This window comes from Symphalangus syndactylus, chromosome 5 (assembly GCF_028878055.3).
Source record: "Symphalangus syndactylus isolate Jambi chromosome 5, NHGRI_mSymSyn1-v2.1_pri, whole genome shotgun sequence".
Lineage (NCBI taxonomy): Eukaryota > Metazoa > Chordata > Mammalia > Primates > Hylobatidae > Symphalangus > Symphalangus syndactylus.
This window is the reverse complement of record NC_072427.2, coordinates 93,520,908-93,548,031: the sequence shown is the minus strand read 5'-3', so window position 1 is coordinate 93,548,031 and position 27,124 is coordinate 93,520,908. Positions and strand designations below refer to the sequence as shown.

The window sequence follows — 27,124 nt, the reverse complement described above, 5'->3', positions numbered from 1 at the left end:
GCGTCGCAGCCTCGCCCGGCTTTCCTGCTTCCTTGGGGTGTGCAGGGGAAGCCTGGGGTCTCGCGGGACGCAGCAGTCAGGCCGAGGGTGTAGCAGGAGGGGAGCCCTGACAGGCAGGGCCCTCTTTCCCCTGGGGCTCAACACTGGTTAGTAGATTTTGCGGAGGTGGCGAGGAAGGGCAGGAGGCCTGCTGAGCGGAGGAGTCGGGGGATCCCTAATTATGTGACAAGAGACCCTTTCCAGTCCGGCCTGTGGCCCATCCCTCTCTCACCGCCGGCAGATTGGAGTCTGCTCTCGGGGAGCCCCCAGGTAAACCCCTCCCAGGCAGAAGGTTTCGGATTGGAAGGAGGACCGCGCTCGCGGGGCGCCTGTGAGAGCTGGGAAGCCCAAGGGGCAGCGCGTAGGGGGTTTTTTATGCGGGGGGAGCTGCCTCCTGGGCGGCGGGGACTTTCTGTCTCAGCCTGTCTGCCTTTGGGAAAACAAGGAGTTGCCAGAGAAGCAGGGAAAGAAAGGAGGGAGGGAAGGAGGGTCCTTGGGGAAATATTTACGGGTCAAATCGATATCCCCGTTTGGCCACGAGAATGGCGATTTCAAAGCAGATTAGATTACTTTGTGGCATTTCAAATAAAACGGCAATTTCAGGGCCATGAGCACGTGGGAGACCCGCGGGAGCTGTGGGCCTGGCAGGCTCGCACGGGCGCCCGGGCTGCCGGCCGCTGCGGGGATTTCTCCCCCGGCCTTTTCTTTCTAACCGAGGGCAAAGGGGCGACGGCGAGAGCACAGATGGCGGCTGCGGAGCCGGGGAGGCGGCGGGGGGACGCGCGCGGGACTCGTGGGGAGGGCTGACAGGGTGCAGGGATTCCGCGTGACCTGCCTGGCGCCGAGGCATCGGGCTCGGCGCTGCAGTTTACTAATTTGCGTTTTTCCCTCGTCCAGGTTTAGGAGACGCATGGGGACAGCCGAGCCGCGCCGGGCCCATGGACAGCGTCGCCAAGGAGCTGGGATCGCACTTGCTGCAGGTAGAGCGGCCGCGCCAGGGGAGGAGCGCAGCCGCAGCAGGCTCCCTTCCGACCCCGCCACCCCAGCCTCCAGGCGCCCCTTCCCCAGGAGCGCCGGACAGATCCGGAGGCTGCCGGGGGCTGGGGATAGGGGTGGTCCCCACTGCGGAGGGATGGACGCTTAGCATGTCGGATGCGGCCTGCGGCCAACCCTACCCTAACCCTACATCTGCCCCTACACCGCGCCGAAGGCCCCAGGACTCCCCAGGCCACCTGAGACCTAGGCCGGGGGCGCCTCCCGAGCGTGGTCAAGTCGTTTCCAATCTCACTTCCCTCGGCAGCTTCCACCCAGCGCTTGCTCTGTGCCAGGCGCTAGGGCCGGAGCAGCAGGAATGATCGGGCCGCTCTGAGCTCTAAAGCATTCGGCCGCTGCGTGTGTGCAGGGGGCGCAAGGACGGAGAGACAGCATCAAAAATAGAATATTAACAGGGACACTTGTCCAGAGCTTACTGCAGGCCACATTCAGTTCCGGACCTTATTTGCGTCCCCCTCCCATCTAGAGTGGATTCTGGTTTTTTTATTTGTTTTGTTTTGTTTTTTGTTTGTTTGTTTGTTTTTGAGACAGAATCTCACTCTGTGGCCCAGGCTGGAGTGCAATGGCGCGATCTCGGCTCACTCCAACCTCCGTCTCCCGGGTTCAAGCGATTCTCCCGCTTCAGCCTCCCGAGTAGCCAGGACTGCAGGCACCCGCCATCATGCCTGGCTAAATTTTGTATTTTTGTAGAGACGGGGTTTCACCCAGGCTGGTCTCGAATTCTTGACCTCCGATGATCCGCCCACCTCAGCCTCCAAAAGTGTTGGGATTACAGGCGTGAGCCAACGCGTCCTGCCTGGGTTCTGTTTTTAACTCCATTTTTTAGAGGAGGAAATTGAGGCACAGAGAGGTTAAATAACATGTCTAAGGTCACACAGCAAGGGGTGGAGAGGAGTTAACCCATTGGCCTAGCTCTAGAGCCCACCCGGATAACCAGAACTTGGTGAGGCCTCCGGGCTCTTGCTTGGTTTAGAGCCAGGTGCTTAGCGCCCCGAGCCCGGGGCCATTCACCCTGCAGGAGCTGCACGCGCCCCTGACCTCGGCTTTTCTCTGGCAGCAGAGGGGCTTTGCAGATCGGCCGGGTAGCCCTGAGCACAGCTCACCACTTCCAGGTGGGCGGTTGGCGCTGGCTGGGGACACATCCCGATCTTTCAAATGCCCTTTACAGAGCCTCATCAACGACCCGATTCATTCCCCCCCGCCGTCATTTGTCTCTGCCATCGAAAAATGCCTACCAAGAGCTGCTCTGCATTTCCGCCCTCTATTTTGTGTTTTACTTTAAAATAATAATAATAATAATAATAATAAAAATGTTGGCTGCAGGACGGCATGACTTAGGTCAGCGAGTCAGCCGCTAGCTCTGCATTTCCAAAAAGCAGATCTTTTCACAACTCTCTTGCCCCAAGTGCCCTAGTGTGGTTTATTTTTTAAAATGCATGCCTGCGTTAGAGAAGACCCGGGGAATATTTGAAACCCCGAGCTTTTACAACATAAAGCGCATGGTGTGGCCGCGGCGGGTAATGGCGCTCTAGGAGCCCTGCCCAGGCGGCCTCTGCTCCCCCTCCTCCACTTCCAGCTCCGAGCTGGGTGTGTTGCAAGTTTCATACTCCTACATATTATAAGTGACACTAATATCAGGGACAACTAAGTGCTGGGGAACTTCAATGAAAACCTGGCTGGCAAAGTCAACACCCTCAGACTTCTCTATGCTACATTTCTTTAATTAATTCCGGAGTGGTGTGTGGACGGACGTCTTTGCACTTATTATACATGTAAGTGAATTAGGCCATTTGAAGCTACGAAGTCATACCCAACATTTTCCATTAAGAATATTATTCTTTTAGCTACTGCTGGCAACTTTTAGAATTTAATTATGATAATTTTCCTCTTTTCCTCATTATCCCAGATATGGCTGGTTGTGAGATACTTTTTCACTAAATGTGTCTCTTTAATGATTTTGGAATTAAGCAAGCATGCCAAATGCGCCAAGACATTTATAACTTTAGAAATTGCTGTATAGTTTATATTTTTGGAACACCACAGGTTTAGTTGGGAAAATATTTTGCAGCTGAGTTAGAAACTTGAAAGTTAGGCTTATAATCAAGATGCTGATTTTCAACCTTAGCATCGGGGAAGGTAATGATAATTTAGTTGGCAAAGACTTTTTGCAGCAAATTGTATTTGAGACAGCAGAATCCAAGGATATCTTTCAAGATTCACTTATACTACATTCTTTTCTGCCCCATCTCTAGGGGTTGGGGGGGTGGCTTAGAAAAACCAAAGGTAATCTGGTTTCAATTACATGCTGTAAAAATAGCATTTGTGGCCAGAAATTAATTTGGAATATTTTTTATGGGGGCAGCATTATGGGTTGTATGAGTCTTACACCAACTTTATTGCTTTTCTTTGGTTCTGGATCTAAAATATGAATGAGTAAATAAAATACATTTTCCTTTTTCAAAAATAATTTAGTCTTTTTATCCTTGACACATAAATATAATCATTACCTTTTTATTTGTCTTAATTACCTCTTATAGTTTTACTTTATTTTTGAGGGTTAGCCAACTTAGGAAAAATCAGAATTTCATTTGGGTAGTTTTCATGTTTCAGAAGTTGATACTTTTCCTCCTTGAATTTTGCAAAGGTTATTTGATCTCTTGCAAATTCTAAATAATTAATTCTGTAGACATAGTCTGGTAAAATAACCAGGTATTTTGTTTTATTTTCTGGGCAGTGGTAGTGCTCGGAATTTATTATTCGAGTGGTACTTAGAGGTAACTAGAAAATTGTGGCAAATAAAGCATATGTCCTAGTGGTATAAATGACTGCCAATTATGACATAAAACGGTCTATATAGTGGTAGATTTTCCCCTAAGTACCATAGAACTCCGGATTTGTACTAAGTGCTAAAATAACCCCAAACAATAAAGCTACTACATTTAAACTGAGCTTGATAGGAATTCTCAAATGTTTTGCATGATTTTTGTGATGTGGATGTACGATTGTTTCTAAAGTGCTTTAAAAGCATTTCAGAGCCTGGCCTGGGAACTAAACCCTGGGCACTGTTTCCTACAGTCCTTTTTAAAACCCTGAGCTTCATTTTTGCATTTAGCAAGCATGTGTTGATGGTCATATTTGATGCATCCCTCCATCCCAGTGACTGTACTTTAACTCTAATGTAGAATGATCATCTCTTATTCTGACACTTTATCTTTTACAGACTTTGGATGGATTTGTTTTTGTGGTAGCATCTGATGGCAAAATCATGTATATATCCGAGACCGCTTCTGTCCATTTAGGCTTGTCCCAGGTGGGTATTGCCTAATTTTATGTGCAACCAAAATATTAAACGAAGTGACAGCAGATTTTGACAGCCTCACCCAACTTGAAAATGAGTCTAAGTGTTTGCTTTTGTGTAAGAACATAACCCCAAATTGCAAAATCCTCTTCTCAGGACATCCTGCAGGGGTTTTCTTCTCCATTTTATGTTTTACTTTTTTACTTTCTTTTTCCGTTGGGGTTTCATGACCAGTGTGTCTTTGCCACGTCAGCCTTGTTCCGAGATTCTGTCCCATACCTGGACTATCTGCTTATGTAGTAATGCTAGATGCCCTGAAAAGAGCTCCACAAAGGGACATGTTTCAGTCCACACTTGCTGGTCTGCACGTGGTATTGTGAGTTGCTATAAAGCAAGAGGTAAGCTAATGTGGAACATGGATTTTATGCAGAATGTTCTTTGGGGAGAGAGAATGGGGAGGGGTAGATTTATGAGTGTTCACATGGAATTCAGGGTCATTTTTCCTGACTTTTTCCAGTTCAGTGGTCGTTTCAGCAAAGCATTTTATATGCTTGTGATAGAAACTCATAAAACTCAGTTTACTACTGTTTTGAACAGCAAGGTTTCTTTAGAACATCTGAATATTACCAATTTTTCTGGAAAGATGGAATCATCTTCTAAAAATGGTCCACCATTTCCTTAGAGGAAAGAGGGGGACTCAGCTTTGTCTCTCCCTGGCAAGCCAAGGGTTTGGTGGGGGATTTGGGGGCTCCCTGGGCCCGTTGAATGTCTGAAAGGGGATAGTGTAACTGATCATTCCCATTCACATGCCTGACTTAACAAATGCGGATCATGATTTTAAAAGTCACATTTTAAACTACATGTAGGGACTAAATATTTCTTCACATTGTGTACTATCAGAGTGATTTTTCACCATGACTGAAGACACACTAGAATTAATGATAGATAAAGTGGATGGGTTCCAGAGAGGCCCATAATGCATTTGAATTACACCCACCTCCTAATGTAGTTAAGTCAAAATAAAACATGCCGATTAATGTGGCTTCAGTTTGCTCACTGAAAAACAAAATGACCACATATGGCAACCTGCATCTGGTGTATTCCTTTTATTTTTTTGCCAATACTTTTTTTTATAAACTTGCTATTTATTTACAACCTTCTCTCTGATGTATGGATATCCTCATCCAGATCCAAGTGGGTTTATGTAACTCTGTGTTTCTCAGGCAAAGCCCTTTAAAATGAATTACATATTAAAATGATTTGGAAGTTTTTCTCTTCCTCTTCTCTGCTTTTATCAAACCAAGTCTCCCAAATACAGTTTACTAAGGCTTGGCACTTGTGCCTATGTGACTCATGGGATTAGTGTATTGTTGAATGGGAACTACCGTTGGGAACAGGAAATTTACTATTTTCCATAATTATTAGGTTGATGCAAAAGTAAATGTAGTCTTTCCATTACTTTTAATGGCAATGACCGCAATTACCTTTGCACCAACCTACTATTATTCTCTGAATTTTTACCTTGCCCTATTTAGAATTATTCAGGGCCCTTAAGTTGTACCCAGACTAGTTTCTACTTCTGACTTGGCCCGATTACTTACCTTTTTTAATCATTTAGAAAACCTTTCATAGTCTTACAGTAATGTCACAAACACCACAAAACATTTCACACACTTTTAAAGATGACTGATTGAAAATCTTTTAAAATAGGCAAAGTCACTGTTATCAAATATTAAATTTAGATCTGAGCTCCCTAGCAGTCAAAGCAAAAAGGGAAATGCATTCAGTTATACAGTTTTTATTGTCTGATAGGGCAGGTTCTTTAACCTACTTGAACCATGTAATTTAAATAATAAAATCATGCCTGCTCTATCTGTCTTTAAGGGTCGTGGTGAGAAACAGATCAAAATGCCTATTTCATGTGATTTACAAACTACAGGGAGCAACACAAAATCCAGGCATACCCACGGTTTCATTTGAACAAAGTTGCTTTCAGTAGAGTCCTTTGGGGGCTCCTATTAGGGCTGCTTCGTCATTTGGAATGTCCTGGCCCATCAGGAGGTACTGTGCACATCTCAAGAGATACAGTGCATTCAGTCAGGCCGTCCAAGTTAGCCTCTCTGCGTTATTTTTCTCTTTTTATGTGGAAAATAGAATTGATTGATTATAAACACAATAATTAAGAAGGACCAAAATATTGGATAGGTGACAAATCTGCCTCCTGTTCATGATTGGCCCCACAGAAGGAAATCCAGGCAGCTTCACAAGTTGAAGTACTCTATTTCCTCATGATCATAATGCAGCAGGAAAACTTTGCATCATAATTTTGAGAGAGGAGAGGGGTTAGGCACTACCATTTTCTAAGAAAGTTGTAGAGATACATACGTTGTCTCTTTCTCTCCAGTAGAAGTGACAGTTTCTAAAAAGATAAGTCAAACTGATCGTCTGCATAGAGCAACTAATTTTTTCTGATTTCTCTGCGGGGCTGTGTTAGCATCAGTCCACAGCTACAAAAACACTTTAGTGCCCATGTGCCCTCTTTGTCGGTGTCTAGGGAGCGTTCCACGGTGAACTGCTTAAATAAGCAACAACAAACTTTTCTCTCAAATCTTCCCCCTGTTCATGATTAACTCCATAGAAGGAAATCTAGGCAAAATCACAATGTGTATTTTTTTCTGTCTTCTTTACTTAAATAGTAAAATAAAGTATTGAATAGGATGTCAAATACCCAACTGGTCTTTTAAACATTTTTGCACCTTTTAGATTATTTTTTAAAAGTCAGGCAAATGTATCAAGCATGAGACCATTATCAAAATGGGCTTAAATATTTTTTAAGTCACGAGAGATAAAAGTGTTAATAAAATTTTACCCAGTAGTCAGAGTAACCTTTTAAACAGAATTTCTGATGAATAACGATAGTAGTAATAGCTCATACATGCTGCTCGTTTGTGTTCCAAAAACTTTCAGTTACCTTCAATGACGTTATCTCATTAAGTAAAGATGTCTTTCATGTTGATTCAGCGTTAAACTTTATGTTAAAAGATCATAGAGAATGTAAGCCCCTAGATCTGCTATAATTGTGTGGAAATTCACTGCAAAGTGATTTTTTGTTTTGTTTTGTTTTTGGTCTAACCTCTACTAAATAACTATCCAAATTCTTTATTTGAGGGTATGGAAATGATTCTTTATGGGTTATAAGCCCATGCCCATTCCAAGTCTTTTATTAAGCCTCATTTGAACAAGTGTTGAAATAAATCTACTTCGTATGGCAGAGCCTTTTAGTTTACTTTTTGGTTTACACTAGTAAACAAGTGATTGTTACTGACAAACTTTGGTACTAAAACAATGACAGAGATAACCATAAAATGCCAGTTGTCTCCTCAGCCCAGGGTCCAAGCGTTAGGCAATAGAGAGGCAGGCTTTCAGCCTGAAAACGCCCTTTGGTGGACACACTCACACATGTGTCCACACACAAAGCATCTAGACAAGTTTCTATCTACGTGGATGAGGTAGACCTGGGGCAGCAATCTTTTTCCATGCATGTTTACTAAATGATTTAGTTCCATGTGCTTTTTTGGTTAATGCAATTATTTTACTTTTATTTAGGGAGGAGGAAAATAAAAGCCCTGTGTAGCTGCTGTATACATTTTTAAGTATCCTTGGGTTAAGTTTCCTCAGCAACATTGCATACAGTTATAGAGCATCTAGGTAACTAGTATACATGTTCAAATAAATATAGGTATGTATGAAATAGCAGTTTATGAGACACATAAAAGAATGTCTTGTTTGAGATTGTGGCCAGAAACAACCATAAACATATCGATGATGTTGTTTGGAGGTACAAGACCTAATCCTTTCACTTTTGAAATAAAGACAAAAGACAACATAATTATGTTTGTTGACATAACTTGAACCCTGAAACCCAAACCATCTTATTTTAAAATCCTTAATTTACCATACTCAGCAAAACACCCCAGAGTAACGTGCATTTTCAGAGTGCCAAGCACCTCTGCCCTTCCACGCAGAATATATGCATTTAGTGCTGTATTTATCAGGCGTAGTTTTCTTGGCAAGAAGAAAAGCTATTCAGCAAAACATAAAAAAGCTCTTAGTAGGAAAGCTATCCATTTTGTAGTTAGCAGGGGTTTACAGATACTAAAATATCACATGGAAGGTCTGTTTTAATAAGGCTGATGTATGAGACCCGGGGAGTTTTATAGCGACAACCATAATTTTTTTTTTTTTTTTTTTTTTTTTTTTGTGAACACATTTCTCTCAGTGTTCAAAAGCATGGAGAGATACGTAAATACAGGAAACACCACGTCAGCCATAATTTTGAGTTAAGGTCAGGACTGTTTTATCATTCCAAAATTTGTTCTTTAAAGACATTTCCGTTATTTGAAGGCTGTTTCACTTCCTAGACAGCTCTGGAGTTTTCCCGTTCGTTTTGTCACAGACTCGAGCCTTCGGAAAACCAAGCCTTTCATCTATGCAGCCTCACCCTTCTCATTCTTCAAACGCATGTGACGAGAACGGGAACTCTGAAAACATAAGAACCTACTCTGGGATTAAAACACAAATCTAACCCTTAATAAGCACAGATGGAAGGTCTTTCTGCAAGGAGGTAAAGAGGTTTCCCGAAAACACATCAGTTACTTTTTTCTAGAAAAGAACTTTGAGCAAACCAGAATTATTCTTTTTCCCTAAAAACATGGGGAAGGGAGAAACGATAGGCCACTATAACATTTCTCTATTTTGTTATTTTTTCATTTTTAAAATAGACTGTTGAAATTGTGAGTCACTGTATATTTTCTTTTCTTTTTTTGTTTTGTTTCGTTCTGTTTGTGTTTTTTTGAGGCAGAGTCTTGCTCTGTCTCCCAGGCTGGAGTGGAGTGGCGTGATGTCGGCTTACTGCAAACTCCGCCTCCCGGGTTCAAACGATTCTCCTGCCTCAGCCTCCCTTGTAGCTGGGATCACAGCCGCATGCCGCCAGGCCCGGCTAATTTTTGTATTTTTAGTACGACATGATTTCACCATGTTGGCCAGGCTGGTCTTGAACTCCTGACCTCAGGTGATCCACCTGCCTCGGCCTCCCAAAGTGTCAATATATATTTTCTTAAGCCAACTCTCTTATTTTTTAGCCTCTGTCACTCCGCACCTGGACAGGCCTTCCCAGGGCATAGTCATTGCCACCCTGAGGAAAAAGGGAAATGGTCCTGTCCCAAATGGCTGGCTTACATGTTGCCGGTTTATTTAAACTTTTTGAGGATTAACAGGAATGACTCGAAAGAAGAATGTTTAGTTTTTACTATTTTTCTTAAATGAAATCCTGTAATAACTTTTCAGGGAGGCAAATGTCCGTCTGGGAGATCTCTTGAGAAAGTGCCAGGCTTGGGAAGTGGGTGTTAAGTAGAGGGTTGGGAGGATTCCTCTAATAGGATTCTCTCTGTTGCTCCGTTTACATAATATTGGAAGGAAACATTCCATGAATAATGTAAAACATAGAACTGTGAGAGCCGTTTTAGGGACAAGATGACTTAGCAGGCCAGAAGTGTAACTTATTCTGAATAAGAAAGCAACTCGCTCATCTTAACAAATTGGAGGAACTGGCTCTGAGGAATGCGATAAATCACTTCACCCCTCCATGACCACCCCTTGGTCCCAAGTAAAAGCTGATGGCCTAGATGCTAATCTGGAACCGCAGCTCCCAGGAGAACCTCTCCATTAAGCAGCTGGCTGGGTTGTCCTGTTGCGTGAGGTGGCACCGTCAGGACGGCCACTTTGCAGATAATCATGTTGTCTCTCCTCTGATGGAGAGCCACAGGCTCCCGGCGACACCTGCAGCAAGACACACCTAAAAATAACAAGGGGGTGCCTTGGGACAAGACACACCATGAACCTCCTTTTGTTATCTTAAGTTACCCTCTCTCCTTAGGGCAGGGTCAAGAAGGAATTCTCCAGACCCACCCGAGATCCTTCGCCACCCAAGCACAGTTTCCCACGTGCTTTGAGTTTCTTCTCAGGCTGGCCACTGGGGCTCCCCTTGGCAGTGGAGGAAGTCCTACCACTGCCCCTGGGCCTCCCCTGAACAATGCTAGGGTACGCCGACTCACTGTCCTTGTCTGCCGCCCTCAGCACTATTGATTATAGCTCTAAAAATAGGATCCACCCACCACTGCTCATAAGGCTGCTCTGCTAGTCTTTTCTAGAACATTCTGTGCCACTGTCCATCTTAAGGTGGGTGGGGGCCCAGGTATTGAGACTCTGTATCATATCCTCTCCTGGTGCTTATGTTTGGGAGAACATTAGAAAGGTTCTCAAGTTCGGGAATTTGGGCCTCCAGGGACCTCTGTGTAAAAATTGTAACTATGATGGGTATTTTCCTGGGGCCACCCATTCCTGCAAAGTGACATGGACGTGCTGTCCTCTGTGGGCTGTGTCTGGAAATAGGTGGCGTCGGACTGTTGAGGCAGCAACCCCAGGACATAATCCCCATATAACGTGGCTCTCTGGAGCGGGCCCACACCCTCCCGCAGGTCACACACAGACCCAGCCACATCCCTGGGTGGGAGCCACAGAAATAGCACAGTCACCTCGGACTGGGAGGGCCAGAGACACATTGCTGGCAATGTGAGAGAGGCCTGGCAGTGCCTGAGGGGCATAGCTCAGAGCCGACGAAGAAAGGGCCTTTGTCTGAGTTCATGTCTTCCTCGGGCACAGTGGCGGCCCCGCCGTGGCCGGCTGGTTGGCCTCAGAGTGGACAAGACTCTCACAGGGAGCACAATGTGGACAGGACAGCTGGCCTTCTGGCCACCCAGTCCCCTCAGATCACCAGCTGGGGAAGGACAGAGACCACGGCCTGGGTCTGTTTCAAGCCCTCTTCTATATGGAGGATGCTGCCCAGGCCAGCAGTGCCGCCCACCTCTGGTGCCCATCTTTTCCACCCTTTGCTTTCTGGTCCTTCCTGCTAAGGGTTCTCTTGGCTCCAAGCTCGAGCCTCAGTGCCCTGGCCTTTTTAGACAGTGTGGGAGACAGTTCAGAGCTCTGAGCTCTGTTGAGAAAAGAAAACTGTTTCTGCGTTTGGCAAAGGTATGGGTTGTCAGCAGAGATCAAAGTTCTGTTCCTGGCAGGGTGCGCACCTGTGACACACCTTGCCCCTCCCCCTGTGCCAATCCCAGAGAGGCGGTGGCATTTCTGACCCTTCCCTTCCACGGCAGGTGGAGCTCACGGGCAACAGTATTTATGAATACATCCATCCTTCCGACCACGACGAGATGACTGCTGTCCTCACGGCCCACCAGCCGCTGCACCACCACCTGCTCCAAGGTATTCCATCCAGAGGAAAAAAAAAACAGACTAAAAGCAAGGCAACATTCTTAAATGGAACTCAGGGCTTTGCTTCCCACATCTGCCAAGTGACTGGGCATGACTAGGACAGCCCAGCCCAGGTCTCTCCAATACACACACAGCACCCACCATGTGGGGATTTGCGTTTATGCCTGTGTCTTTTAAGCCAATATTCATCAAGCTCCTATTGTTGGCCAGAAGCTGTGTTGAGTGCTAGGTAGAAGACAAAAGTGGTGCAAGCCTGCTCCCCTCATGCTCTTGGGTCAGAATTCCAGGGATTACAGCATCACGGGTCTAGACCAAGCTTCTCCTTAACCAAGATGCCATGCCCAAAACTCGGGGGTCGGGGGTGGTTCATGACATTTCGTGGGGAAAATTACATATGTGTTTCCTCCAGTTGAAATTTGGCATTTCCTTTGCTTCTGATGATAGATGGTAAACCATCTTGGGGTCACTAGTACCTGTGGCTTTGCCAACAATAGAAATCACAGATATTTTCCATATCATATTAAAGTTTTGCAGGTTTAAACATATCGCTTATACCCACATGCCTACTTCAAAATTTCAGGAGTTCTGAGACCTGCTACTGAATCTTCTTATTTATGGATTAATAAGGCAGCACATTTATATCCGTATCACTGTGTTGAAATATTTTGATAATTATTTTCCAATACAGTTGCTTTTTTGGTAATCTTATATATTTTATTTTATGTATTTAAAAATGTTACTCCAAGTAGGGATCTGTAGGTTTTGTGCTGTGGCACAAATCATTAAGAAGCCCTGGTCATTACACAAATGACTCCTTAAATTTCAATTGCGATGAGTGCTAGGAAGATACAGAAGGACTTATTCCAGGGGCCCTGGCCTTTTAACTCCCTCCAACCATCCAGTGAGGCCAACAGGCCTCTTGACAAATGGGTCTTGTGTGTGCTTTGGACTGTGGTACCCAGCTTGGCGAAAATACCCCAGTGGAACAAAATGCAAAAGAAGAGGCTTTAAGGGTGATGAGAATGGAGTAGCTGGCTGCAGGAGAAACATGAGTGGCATTCTTATTGCTGTCTTCTGGGGGTGGGGGGAGGGTGGTCATTCTCGGGCTGGGAAGAGAGAATACAAAATAGCACACACAGTTGTAAAATCCCTTGCAGACCGTTCTGTGGCCCCCAAGTTCCAGCTCCAGAAATAGTCACTGGAGTCTAATTATTCCTTACCAAGGAGAGAGCCTGGCATGTTGGTTTCTGAAATGAGATGGGGCACCTTGTTGTAGCTAAGGTCTGATTCTTGGATATGATATGTCTGCATACATCAGCATGAGTCATGGCTCTGAAGAGGTAATTTCTAACAAAATGAGGGCTAGGCTAGAACATCGCACCTGAATCAAATTCTTTCACTGTGGGGTTGTTTAAGGCTGGACAAAGAAAACAGGTGTCAGAGAATTGCAGAACATAGTGCTGTTATTGTTTTTGAAAATTGCACAGTACGGTTTTTTGTTTTGTTTTGTTTTGGTTTTTGGAGTTGGAGTTTCATTCTTGTTACCCAGGCAAGGAGTGCAGTGGTGTGATCTCCACTGCAACTTCCACCACCTGGTTCAAGCGGTTCTCCTGCCTCAGCCCTCCCAAGTAGCTGGGATTACAGGTGCCTGCCACCATGCCTGGCTAATTTTTTTGTATTTTTGTTAGAGACAGGGTTTTGCCATGTTGGTCAGACTGGTCTCAAACCTCAGGTGATCTGCCCACCTCAGCCTCCCAAAGTGCTGGGATTACAGGTGTGAGCCACCGTGCCTGGCCTGAAAATTGCACAGTATGTTAACTGTATGGGACTGCGCTTTCTCCCCCTACCCCCGGTTTCATTTTACCCTGCCTGGGTCATAACCTCCCAAAGAGGGATTATAAATGAGAGCAAATGAGTCTTGAGAATATCATGAGACCCTTTCACGCCCTGTTTCTGTGGCCTTTGAGTCTGAAGCAACAAGGGCTGGAAGCATTGAGGCCGCACCTGACTCATTTCCACAGCCAGCCGAGGGGTGCAGGGGTTGAGATTCCCAAGTGCTCGATTTTCTCCCCAGCTGCTCCATTTTCTCCTCAGCTGCTCCCTTGCTGACTTTCTGCGTCTGAAATGACCCCCATTGTTTTATGATAAACCTGCGAGAAATGGGCTCTCCCCAGAACTTGGTAGTTAATGACTGGTTGATGTATTTTAGGCCTGAGCTTCCACCCACTGTGCTTATCTGGAAATGGCTGGGGCAGACAGCCATGTTAGAGGGAAGCTTTTTGCCCACAGACACCAGCTGCAGGGGAAATTGTGGGTAAAATATGGCAGCCTCTCCAGCTGGGGTAGGGGGTGCCCTCTGAGGTGATTCCTGAGCTTCCACAAGGCAGTGACCTCAGGGAGGGTGGAAGACTTTGCTTCCATTCCTAGTGGTAACCTTCCTTTAAAAATTCATGTATTAACCTCCACCAAAGGGCTGTTTATTTAGAGTGGAGTGACCTCGCCCTCCCTCAGAGGTCCTTCTCTATTTGTGTCTTACAGCGCTGGTGTCCCTTCCTGAAACAGAGGGTGTTTCCTTAGGGGACACATTTGCATTGACAATAGTGAGGTCAGAGATTTGCATGGGAGGCCTGCAAAAGCAAAGTGAGTGAGTAGGAAGGGCAGAGCCCTGGAGAGACAGAGACGGGGTGGTCCTTCTGGGGCTAGAAATGAGGGTGAAAGCATGGATCTGCTGAGCCTGGGTCACACGCACTCAAGTCCTGCTACCCTGAGGGAGGTCAGAGACTTCTGGGCCTTCCTGGAGCCCATGGCCCCCAGGAGCGGGCGATGGCAGGTGGAGCTCTGCAGGGTTCATCAGGGGCCTCAGGGGCGGCCTCATTTGGCTGCCTTCCTTTAGAGCCGAGGAAGCCACACCAGGACTGGGCTGGTGTCTCCACTGCCCCACCCAGATCTCAGCCAAGGCCGAAGATCTCTGAGCAGGGTCTGGGCACACTGAGAAGGCCTCTGGCAGCTGCATCTGGCCCTGGGAACACATTGGTGAGGTTGGAAGAAGGATGGGGGAAGCACGGAGGGACAGCTGCCAACCTCACCTTGCTCCTGCTTGCAGAGTATGAGATAGAGAGGTCGTTCTTTCTTCGAATGAAGTGTGTCTTGGCGAAAAGGAACGCGGGCCTGACCTGCAGCGGATACAAGGTACGGGGAGTCATGGGTGCGGGGAGGAGCTGGCCGTGGGTCCTCATTGTGTGTTTTCAAGAGTGTCTGCAGAAAGGAAGGCACGGGAGCACAAACTCGTCATCCTCGCTAATGCAGAGCTCTCCAGCAACATGGTGCACAGTCTCTCGGAGGCTCATGTGAGAGCTGGTGTTTTAGGAGGATGTTCCAGGCTGGCTGGAATTCGTCGCATAAGACCCGGAATCAGTGTGGCTTCAGGCAGATTTTATTAATACCTTGGCACTTTGCATGTGGACCAGCCCCACTGGAGCCACCGCCTCTGGAGTTTATAGAGGCCCATCCTCCTGGGCATGGTGCAGGCGGCAGTGGTATCCAGAGCACGGACCCTGCCCTTCCCCTTGGGATGCTCCACCAAGTTCCCTGCCGCCAATGACGGTGTGCACCACAGTAATGCTAGAGCCCTTTCCAAGGTACGAGGCAGAGCTTTCATCTGCGGCACCACACCTGGGCCACTCCCTCAAGCATCTCAGCTGCCCACTGGAATGAGCAGCACCGGCCCAGTTTTATAGTCAAGGACCAGAGAAGGGATGGCAGAAGGGGCTTGGTAGCAGAGCTGGGATTCTGAGCCCAGCCCATGCTCCTCCCTGGCTCCACTTCTCTGCCAGACACCACCGCTTGTTCTGGTTAATTCCAGAACGGAGGAGTAGGTCGTGTCTCAGGGCACAAGAGTCAGCCGTTGCCCAGGGAAAAGTGGGTCGGGGGAAGTCTGTGCTGAGTGCCCCCCACCAACCCTTTTGTCCCCTCTCTGGGCTCCTTACCCTCCTCCCAGGCATCTTCACTGCTGTCTCTCCAACCTCAGAGGACAGACATCATAACCCATCAATATGAGGCTGGAGGCTGCCAGAAACTTTCTTCCAGGAGGATTTGCCCCTTAGAAAAGGAGGGAGGAGGATGGGGTGAGAGGAAAGGGCACTTTTGTGCCTTTGTCCTCTCTTTCTGGAAGACCCCGCCCCAGCTCCCCTCTTTGACCCCACTCTGAGCTCCTCCTTTGACCTGTATCTCCCTGTGCTGTTACAGTTTGGGGGATATGTGTCTTCCTTCTTGTCCCAGATACTAAGCCTCTTTGGGCCACGGTGGGGCCCCAGGAGCCAACAGACATTCTTCAGGAGACTTGGGTCTTTTTGTTAAGGGACAGGGTCTTGCTCTGTCACCCAGGCTGGAGTCCAGTGGTGCAATCACAGCTCACTGGAGCCTCAAACTCCTGGGCTCAAATGATCCTCCCACCTCAGCCTTCTGAGTAGCTGGGGCTACAGGTGCACACCATCACACCCAGCTAATTTTTAAAGTTTTTTGTGGAGATGGGGTCTTGCTGTGTTTCCAGGCTGGTCTTGAGTCCCTAGCCTCAGTCAGTCCTCCTGCCTTGGCCTCCCACAGTGTCGGGATTACAGACAGGAGCCACCGCGCCTGGATGGGACTTGGGTCTTGACTTTTTTTGCCACTCATTAACTGTCCACTCTCCAATCTTAAGCAACATGCAACACCATCTTGTTCTTGGTTTCCTCATTAGTAAAATGGGAGAATAGACTGGAAGGATTTTAAGATTTGTTTTAGCCCTAAAGACGATGAATGCATTCAGAAATCCTGGAGGAAGTGTTTTGGAACAGAGAACTTAAGGCTAAGATTCTTCACTGTTGTCATGATGATAATGATCCCATCAAGATTTTGCAGACTGCAGCTTGAATAAATGCTTCCAGTAGTGAGGCTCAAGGCTGTACAGATGTTTCTGTTTGACACTGAAACACTGCATTCTCGTCTGTATGGCTTTTGGCTATAGCAATTGGAAGGGCTTCTATAAGGCCACTCTGGCTTATTATTATGAGGTGATAAAATCTTGAATTATAAATAAAGGAAATAAAAATACATTAAAAACGAAGACTTCAAAAAATTGTACTGGGGCAGGGCACAGTGATTCACGCCTGTAATTCCAGTACTTTGGAAGGCTAAGGTGGGAGGATTGCTTGAGCCCAGGAGTTCAAGACCAGTCTGGGCAACATAATGAGACCTTCTCTCTACAAAAAAAAATTTTAAAAATTAGCCAGGCATGGTGGCACATACCTGTGGTCCCAGCTACTCAGGACGCTAAGGTGGGAGGATCACTTGAGCCTGGGAGGTCAAGGCTGCAGTGAGCCTGATTGCACCACTGCACTCCAGCCTGAACGACAGTGAGACCTTGTCTAAAAAAAAAATCTACTGAAAGAATTGTTTATTTACTGGTACAGCGTATCGAGTGATACAGATGCCAAGTTCAATCCCATTGGAAGGTGGTAAGCAGCACAGTCACTGATGCGAGCACTGTGAAACAAATGATTGGCTTCCCCCAGATGCCTTTATCGTGTTACCTACTCACAGCTTGGCAGTGAGCTCATAATGTATATCTCCATCATATATGACAGAGCCCTAATTTGTAGTTACTTATAATACAGTCGACTGGATAAGACAACCCTTATATTTTATTATGATATTTTTTGTTGTCTTGTGTGTTTGTTTGTTTTGTTACCCAGGCTGGAGTGCAGTGGCACAATCTTGGTTCACTGCAACCCCCGCCTCTAGTGCTCAAGTGATCCTCCCACCTCAGCCTCCCAAGTAGCTGGAGACTATAGGCATGCACCACCATGCCCGGATAATTTTTGTATTTTTTGTAGAGACGGGGTTTCGCCATGTCACCAAGGCTGGTCTCGAACTCCTGGACTCAAGCGATCCCCTGACCTCGGCCTCCCAAAGTGCTGAGATGACAAGAATGAGCCACTGCGTCTAGCTATTATGTTGTTTGCTAAGAAGCACAGCTCTCCACTTCTCCTAAGCAATGAACCGGTGCCTGTCAGCACACTGGGCCACACAGCGGAGTAGAGGCTGGGCTGGGAGATATTCCAGCACGTTTGAGAAAATGAGCCAAGAGAAGTGGGCACCAGCCCAACCCCGGCGGCCAGTGGCTGACCCTGCCCTCTCCACTCCTAGGTCATCCACTGCAGTGGCTACTTGAAGATCAGGCAGTATATGCTGGACATGTCCCTGTACGACTCCTGCTACCAGATTGTGGGGCTGGTGGCCGTGGGCCAGTCGCTGCCACCCAGTGCCATCACCGAGATCAAGCTGTACAGTAACATGTTCATGTTCAGGGCCAGCCTCGACCTGAAGCTGATATTCCTGGATTCCAGGTGAGTTCTGCACCTGCCACCGTGGCTGTGGCCTTCTGGAAGACACTGGTGGTGGAAATGGGCCCCTGAAAGCTGCCATCTTGGCCAAATCATAACAAGGAATAAGTCATAATAGGAATGTGGATTAAGCAAAACCAGTTTATGAACTGAAAGAACATATGTCAGCCTCAGGACTCAAGGACTTGCTTTATTTTATTTACTTATTGATTTACTTACTTTATTTACTTGCTGATTACTTATTTTATTTACTTATTGATTGCTTGTTTTATTTTATTTACTTATTTGAATTACTAGAGTTTGAAATGAAAACATGTGCTGTGAGCACAGGTTGGGCTTTTTTGAAGGCCGTGATGTCAGAGCTCTGCCTCCTCTGTCCGAGGAGGACTTTAGAACAAACAGAAGGTTTCTACCCTGAGTGTGGTGTGTGGGGGGGCCTTGGCACTCAAGCTGGTGTGAAGCCACCACAGGGCTGAGGCTGGGAGCAGAGACGCTTCCTTCCCTGGGGGATGCTCTGCCCACAGCTCATGGGTGCCCTGTCTACATCTGGGCTGGGAGGAGGGGATTGGACAAGGTCATTTCCCCTGGCCTTGGGGAAGACCTGCTCTCCAGACCCATGCTGGAGTGGCCTTCACTCTCCCCCAGAGCCAGCTGCAGTCCCAGTTTTTTAACTGGGTCTGCAGTTAAAGTCCAAGTTTTTTAAAATTGAATTGAATTTTAATTTTAATTAATTAATTTTTTTGAGACAGAGTTCTGCTCTTTTGCCCAGGCTGGAGTACAATGGTGCAATCTCAGCTCACTGCAACCTCTGCCTCACAGGTTCAAGCGATTCTGCCTCAGCCTCCCAAGTAGCTGGGATTCCAGGCACCCACCACCAGGCCCAGTTAATTTTTGTATTTTTAGTAGAGATGGGGTTTCACTATGTTGGCCAGGCTGGTCTTGAACTCCTGACCTCAGGTGATCTGCCCGCCTCAGCCTCCCAAAGTGCTAGGATTCCAGGTGTAAACCACTGTGCCCAGCCTAAAGTTGAATTGAATTTTTAAGTGACAAATGCTAACTGCGTTTGGTTTTCAGGATTTTGTGGTGTTTGTGGGGCACAATGTGAGGCTTTGACACATGTCCACGCTGTGGAACCATCAAACCCCTCCCAAGTCTTGAGGCCACGGGCTAGTCAGGCCTCTTCCATGTTCTTATTTGTAAAATAGCAGCGCAGCCTGCCCACTCACTGCTAGGAAAGATGAAATTAGATAATAGACGGAAGCATTGGAAACAGTGAAGCGTCTCTTACCTGCAAGGCCACTTTAGTTCTTGGCAGGTAGTTTCCTTCGCTGTGCAGTCAGGAATAAGCTATCAGAGACCCCGCTCCTGATGTGGGGTGTGTGTGCGATGAGTCTTTGGCAGGGGGAAGAGAGATACATTTTGCTTTCTGTATGTCCAGAAGCCAGGATTTACTGCTTGCTTTTCTTTTTCACTTTTTAAAGTTGTAGGAAAATATACATCACATAAAATTGATCATTTTAACCATCTACTGATGCTCTATAGAGAAAAAACAAATCTTCCTGGTTAGGGGCAAGAGATAAAGACAGGAGTCAGTTTGACTCCTTGTCGATGCCCTTCAGGACCACTCAGAGGCAGGGAAATGACAATGGTGAGCGTGGCAGGGTCAACAGCATCTTCCCGGAAACTCCAAGCAGAGAGGAAGCAGCCCTCTTTGGGGAAAACTGCCAGCACCTCTGGGGACGGCCAAGAGTGACAAATGCCATTTTCCTGCCATGCAGAGGGAGGCCCTGCAGGGAGATAAGGCAGCTGAGCTGCCCCAGCCAGGGTGGACCCCTCTGCTCCCTCTTTTCTGATTTGGGAGCCACTTCTGAGAGGCGGCTGGAAGGACATCAGCTGCCCAAGGTCATTATCAGAGACATCTGGGAGGATCCGACTGGTTTCTCCCTTGTTTCGTCTCCTAGTTTTCCTCTGGTCCTTCTAGGAAACCCCTGAGACTGATGAATTCTCAAGAACAGGAAAGAAGGGGTCTCCCCAGAGGAGAGACCTGAGGGTTTTTTAAGCCGTTCAATCCACATTGCCTGGAAAGGCAGCCACGGGTAGAAGAGGTTGTGCCTGAAGGGGGCCTGGACAGGGCCTGGACGGGGCTTTGCAGCGCCAGTGGGGGCTCCTGCGTCTCAGGGTGTGGGGGCTGCACCCCTGGAGTGAACAGAAAAGAAGGCTGGTGGTCTTGAAGGAGACATCCTGCCTCTCCCAGATCTCTGGTTGTTCCTGCCATATCAGGAAGCTTCTAGCAAAGCCTTGAGGCCTTTTCTGAGCTGCAGTCATGTGGGAGGGGCTGAAAGGGGTCAGAAGAGTGCCGCAGAGGCCTTCCCAGTCACCACGGTCAGTCTGTGACCAAGGGGATGGGGCCTGGGCTGGCCCAGCCCTGGGAGGACAGCAGAATGGCCAAGCAGGGTGGGAGACGTCCCTTCTGAGTCCAAACCCCAGGAGCCAGGTGAGGGCTTCGCCCGAGGTCCAGCAGCCCCAAGTCACAGGAGCGAGTGTGGTCATGGGTCTGTCTGGCACCACACCCAGCACAATCCCAGACACAACTGAACTCGCCGTAACCTGAAATTGGGTTCGTCAGGGTTTTGTGGTATTTCTCTTTGAAACTGGAGCTGATGCTTTTGCTAAGGATGGGTGAACACAGCGATGTTTGGGGTTTGGCAGATCCCTCTGACAGGTCTTCAGACACTAGAGGCTTGGAAAAAACCGGGAGGGCACCCTGCCAAACCCCTCCGTTTCCCTTTAATTTTTAAAGCCAGTGTGTACTTTGATGAGAAACTTAATACATGTGTTTCTGATTCATTTACACGTTTGGGGCCGTTGTTCTGTAACTTTGCATCCAAAGGGTCTGGGAAGCCTCTTTCATCCCCACAATGTAGAGATGCCTGGTTTTCTTTTTGGGGGAAGCCAGACGGCTCAATTTTCCTGCCACACAGAGTTAGATTCTGATGGGGCTTGAAGTTCTAGGTGGCCCTTAGACAAGTCCCCTGAGCCCCAAATGGCTCCGGGCTCTGCAAGGCCCCCTCCCCGCGCCCCCCACCCCCTCCCGCCCCACTGCAAGCCCTGTCTCCTTCCTATCCTAGAAGGACACCATGGAAATGAGGACACCAAACAGGGAACGATTCCAGGGAAACAGGAGGCTCTCCGAGATTTACGACCCAAAGCTTGAGCAGATCTTAACAGAAAGGGAAGCGGGCTAAAGAATGAAAATGAGGTCAGGTTTCTCAGTTTAATTTACAGCAAACGTCTCCTATCCTAGCAAGGAGGGCCCCCAGTCCCAGCCCTCCCTCTTTCCCCGACCTCACCCGGCCCCCAGGACTGACTCTGCACCATAGCCTCGCCTGCCTTGGAATCCCTTCATCCCTCTCTCTTTCATCTGTTCTTGAAAATCTATCACCAAGATGTTGAGGACCACCTCCTTCGAGGACATGGTGCCCAGCCCCATTGCCCAAAGCCTGGGAAACCATCGTTGCCACGTGCAGCTTCCACCTATGGCCAGAGCGATCCTGATGCGGGTGATGACGTGGTCTTGGGTGCTGAGAGCCACTTTTCTTCAAAGAGCCGAAGTGGGAAATTAATATGCCCAGGGCTTGATGAGAACACAAAGGGGTTGTGTCACATAAGCCCCGGGAAAATGCTTCCATTTCTCTAGAGAGCTTAAGGCTTTCCTTTTAGTCACAATATCTTAGGGCGTTATCCTGTGTCCTGGGGGGTCTGAACCAATCCTCCCCTCACAGGAGCTTTAAAGGTCTCCAGTTATTCTGTAATTCCCAATAGTGGGAATCACCCAACGGCAGCATCCTGAGACCATCTGTGCCAATCAACAGTGTCTAGCGTGCAACAGAGGTTTAAACACTCGCACCCACAGTAGCCGAGATGTGCAAACAACTGTCCACAGACAGAGGGATGGAGGAACCAAATGTGGTGTCTACATAAAACAGAAACTTATTCAGTCCTAAGAAGGAATGAAGTTCAGACACATGCCTCAGCATGGATAGCCTTGGAAACATCATGCTGAGTGAAAGAAGCCACACACCAAAGGCCACATGGTGTGCCATTGCACGGATATGAACTTTCTCGAAGAGAAAAATTCCTAGAGACAGAAAGTATAAGGGAGGCTACTGGGGGCTGGGCAGGGGACAGTGGGGAGCTGGTGTTTAATGGGGAGAGAGTGCCTGTTTGGGATCATGGAAAGCTCTGGAAAGGGGCAGTGATGCCTATTACACAGCATTGTGAGTGCTCCAAATACCACTGAATTGTACGCTAGAAATGGTTACCATGGAGAATTTTATATTATGTATATTTTACCACAATTTATAAAAAACATTCGCACAGGACCGTCCCCCCGAAGTCCTCCAAGAGTGGGTTCTTTCTCACCATAGCAGCTTTCTCACAATATCAGTATCAAAGTCCACTCGTAAGCATTCCCCGATAAGCTGAACTTCGAAAAAGGCTACAATTTTAAGCCATTCCAAACATTCTCTTAGCCGGTGGTTTCAGAAGAACATTCCCATTCATGAATAGTGCTACATCCTGCACCGGGCTAGAGTTCAAAGACTTGCTTCTTGTAAAAAAGATCATTCTCTGTTTCCAAAATCAACATTTCCTGCCTGAACCTTTTAGCACTTGATTAGTTGGCAAAACCAATATTAGTTTAAATGAAAGGCAGTCTGCAGAGTGGTGTAACTCATTGAGCCGCCGTGCCCCCACAGGGTGACCGAGGTGACGGGGTACGAGCCACAGGACCTGATCGAGAAGACCCTATACCATCACGTGCACGGCTGCGACGTGTTCCACCTCCACTATGCACACCATCTCTGTAAGTAGCACGCCCACCCCAGCCACGGGAGGTAGCTGGTCAGGGAGGAGGTGCTGAGGACAGAGCTGGAGGGACGTGTCCCTTTCGTTGGCGCAATAATCATCCATGATACACACTTGAATCTCAAGCCTCAAATGTGGCTTCCTCCACCCCGTGATTAAGTAAGGCTGCCTGTTGTCAGTTCTCAAGCAGCCACGCGCACCCTTTCAGGGAGACTCTAGCAGGTGTAGGATCAGGAAGTTGCCTGGGTTCTAGATTGTGGATGTGGAACCTAAACTCTGTGATCTGGACACCATTTGCGAATAACAGCAACAACAGCGGAAGAACTGCTGGTTATGGAGCTCTTACTGCTGTCAGGCACTAAGTTTAAGTGACTAAATACATTACCAGCCCAGTGAGGGAGGGTCTCATTGTCATGATCCTCATTTTACCAGTGAGGATGCTGAGGTCCAGAGAGGTTAAGCCGCTCGCCCACCTTCATACAGCTGGAAGGTGGCAGAGCTGGGAGCTGAACCACGCAGAGCCCTGTCTCCGACTGCTATACCCCAGCCAGCTAGAGAAAGCCCAGGGAGGCCACCGTTCCACGATGGGAGAGGTCACCTTGGGACAGGGGGAACAAACACCGATTTGATTTGCCAACAGAGGCACTTTGGGAACATCGGGATATAGAGGGGGATGCTCTAGTCACTGAAATGTTGAAAGAAGTGACACTTTTACTTTTTTAAAATTAAAAAAAAATTATTTTGAGACAGAGTCTTGCTCTGTCGCCCAGGCTGGAGTGCAGTGGCATGAACTCGGCTCACTGCAACCTCTGCCTCCCGGGTTCAAGCGATTCTCCTGCCTCAGCCTCCCAAGTAGCTGGGATTACAGGTGCATGCCACCACGCCTGGCTAATCTTTGTATTTTTAGTAGAGACGGGGTTTCACCATGTTGTCCAGGCTGATCTCGAACTCCTGACCTCAGGTGATCCATCTGTCTCCACCTCCCAAAGTGCTGGGATTACAGGCGTGAGCTACCGCACCCGGCCATACACTTTTAGAATCCAAATGGAGACTAATTTGGATGGAGTGGAATGCCTCATCCTCCTGCTGTCCAGCCCTGCCACACCCATGGCCATTCGGGGTGCTTTATAACAGGGTGCAGACAGTTAGAGGAGCTGGGTCTTCTGCAGTGTGGCCCAGATGGCATGTCCTCTGTTCTTGCTGTGCCTTCTGTTGGCTCAGGGACGTTAGAGGACTGGTTGCCAGTGCCGAGTGGGAGGTGGACGGCAGGCCCGCAGGCTATTAGGTCCACAGATGCGTGGTGTGCTGGGTTCGGTGTGGACTGGGACCCGGGAACTCGATACTCCCAGGGTGTCGCTGTTGCTCTTCCCCCCGCCCGCCCCACCAAGTCTCTACAGACAGAAACCGGTGACAACCAGGACTTATGGCTGGGCAGGCACAGATGGCTTCTTCCTTGCTCCTTGACTCATGTGGAGACTTAGAGGTGTGAACAACCCTTTTCTGTCTTTTGTTAAAGACCAAATCATGATCTCATAACCATCTCTGTCATTCTGGAGACCAAGCTTGGTAGAGAAGCAACTGCTTAGTGTTCGGATGGAACTTCTCAGTTGGTGTCACTAATATGGGAGCTAGAAAGTTTTCTTGTGCAAACTGGGTACGGTATGTCAATTCTAGAATGAGATATCCAGGAGACTTGAGCAGACAGGTGTGAAGAGCAGAGTGGAGGGGGCTCTGAAGTAGCAACAGCGGTTGGGAGATGGGAGAGGCATTTGCCTTGAGGGCATAGAGCTGTGCTGTGCCCTAGAACAGTCTGGGACTTGGAGAGCGAAGGTGAGGGCTCACACCTCCACATGCTCCCCCTGCCACTGTTGGGGCGGAGGGGCTGACCAGCTGCTCTAAGGGAAAGCCCCAGCCCTGGGGGGTCTGGAGCCCCCTTCCATGGAGGCAGGAGAATGCTGGGGAGTTTAAAGCACACCCCTGAATTACAGCAAGAGAAGAGTTGCTCTTCACAGCAGGCTGAAAGGCAGGAAATTAGGCCTCTAAGCACAGAGACAGAAAACAGGGAATCAAAAATCTCTCTTTTTTTTTTTTTATGAGATGGAGTCTCGCTCTGTTGCCCAGGCTGGAGTACAGTGGCATGATCTCAGCTCACCGTAGCCTCGGCCTCCTGGGTTCAAGCAATTCTCGTGCCTCAGCCTCCCAAGTAGCTGGGATTACAGGTGCCCACCACCATGACCGGCTAATTTTTGTAGTTTTAGTACAGACAGGGTTTCGCCATGTTGACGGGCTGGTCTTGAACTCCTGACCTCAAGTGGGACTACAGGCTTAACCTGCACCTAGACAAAAGTCTTCTTTTTAAATACCATGTATTTTATCTCACACTGCCTGGCTAACCCAGGAAGCAAGGATTTTTTTTTTTTTTTCAGACAGAGTCTTGCTCTGTCGCCCAGGCTGGAGTGCAGTGGCACACACTCGGCTCACTGCAAGCTCCACCTCCCGGGTTCAAGCCATTCCCCTGCCTCAGCCTCCCAAGTAGCTGGGACTACAGGGGCCCGCCAGCAAGCCCGGCTAATTTTTTTTGTATTTTTAGTAGAGACGGGGTTTCACCGTGTTAGCCAGTATGGTCTCAATCTCCTGACCTCGTTATCCGCCCACCTCAGCCTCCCATAGTGCTGGGATTACAGGCTTGAGCCACCACGCCTGGCCCGAAGCAGGGAATTTTTTCCCCCTTTTGCTTTGGAACAGTAACGAAGGCCACAGTGATGCTCAGTCAGCGGCTCCTCTGTGTCCATCATGGGTGAATGTTTTCACTTATAGACTCTGACCTGCAGGCAGTTTGGGGAGCTGTGTCCCTCTCGTGCCCTTTTCCCAGGTGATCAGGGTGAGACTCAGGGGCCACTTGCCCAAGGGCGGCAGTGGAGCTGGGGCAGGACCAAAGTCCAGCCCGTTGGCTCTCGTGCTGTCAGCCATCACCACCACACCACACCACGGGGCTTAACCTTGGAGATGTGGGCTGGTGGCTGTTCTGTAGGATTCCAGCCCTCCTGAGCTTGCCTGGCTCACCAGACCCACAAGGTGATTTTATTTGAGGGGTCTCCTGTGGTTTCTATGATGAAGCCACTTTATCTCACAGGAAGTTTCCAGATATTGAAGTTGTCCAAGGGGACTCTGAAAGGGCAGGCAGTCACAGGCTCCCAAGAGACACGCTGAAAAGGTGGGCGTGTTTAGAAATTAGGTGGGGCATGGCTTTCTTTTCCGAATGAGCCAGAATTGGTAATTCAAAGAAAACAAAATAGCAAGATTGACAGTGATTGCTACTGTCCTGTGACTCTGACCTTAGCTGTGCTAGAGAAATGACCAGGAAAGAGTGCACCCCAGCCAGGGCGGGGGGCTGGTGTGGTCTTGGAGTTCACCATGAGTGTGCCTGCCTCAGTTTCCCCTGGCAGCTTTGACAGGGAGTAGCAACAAGGACAGTCTCAGATGATGGGGAGTTCTCTGGTTCCAGCATGGGAACCACCTGCAGGGCTGAGCAGCAACCTCCCCTCAGAGCACTCAACTGGAATGTCACACGCCTCTCCAAAGCTAGAACTCTCTGGGAAGACAATCAACTCCAAGCAGGGTCCTCAGAGTCGAGGTCTTCATGGTATGGAGCTTTGTGATTGTGGAAGCCTCACTCTTCTTCCCAGGTGCAGAACCTGGGCCAGAGGGGCCAACCCCAGGCCTCCTGTTCCTGCCTCTCCATCCCCAGGGCTGGGTGGCACCTGTTTGATTTCCTGAAACTCCAGAAGCTGCCTCTGAGCCTGGAGTTGAAGTGCAGTGGTTGATTTGGACAGTGACTAGACATGGCCAGGGGAGTAAGGAGTGAGCCAGGGAAGAGAAGGAGCCACAAAGGGTGTTGTCCACTGGCTACAGCCATGGGAGGCTGGCGCTCAACCCTGGGGATACCCCAGAGCCAGTGTCATCAAGCAGAGGGGAGAGTGAGCTGAGGTATTGATACCCCTGTGCCTGTCAGTCAGTGGCTGGAGGGCTGCTCTCAGGGGGCCTTGATTTCCTGGCTTACCCCCAACATGGTCAGGGTGGGCCCTGCCAAAGAAAGGCCTCAGTGGGGGAGAACAGGTCAGGCCAGTTGATGTGGCTGGGCCAGAGCAAGGCC

The 27,124-nt window shown here is 48.3% G+C and overlaps 1 protein-coding gene across 1 annotated transcript in view; it reads left to right on the top strand.

The window, feature by feature from the left end:
• SIM2 (SIM bHLH transcription factor 2) overlaps positions 1–27,124 on the top strand; it is a 51,903-nt gene that overhangs the window by 9,140 nt on the left and 15,639 nt on the right. Inside the window, exons 2-7 of the mRNA XM_055279674.2 lie at positions 937–1,019; positions 4,313–4,402; positions 11,608–11,716; positions 14,829–14,914; positions 17,909–18,108; positions 22,863–22,969. Of these exons, the coding sequence (XP_055135649.2) occupies positions 937–1,019; positions 4,313–4,402; positions 11,608–11,716; positions 14,829–14,914; positions 17,909–18,108; positions 22,863–22,969 (675 nt within the window). The remainder of the gene's footprint in view (positions 1–936; positions 1,020–4,312; positions 4,403–11,607; positions 11,717–14,828; positions 14,915–17,908; positions 18,109–22,862; positions 22,970–27,124) is intronic.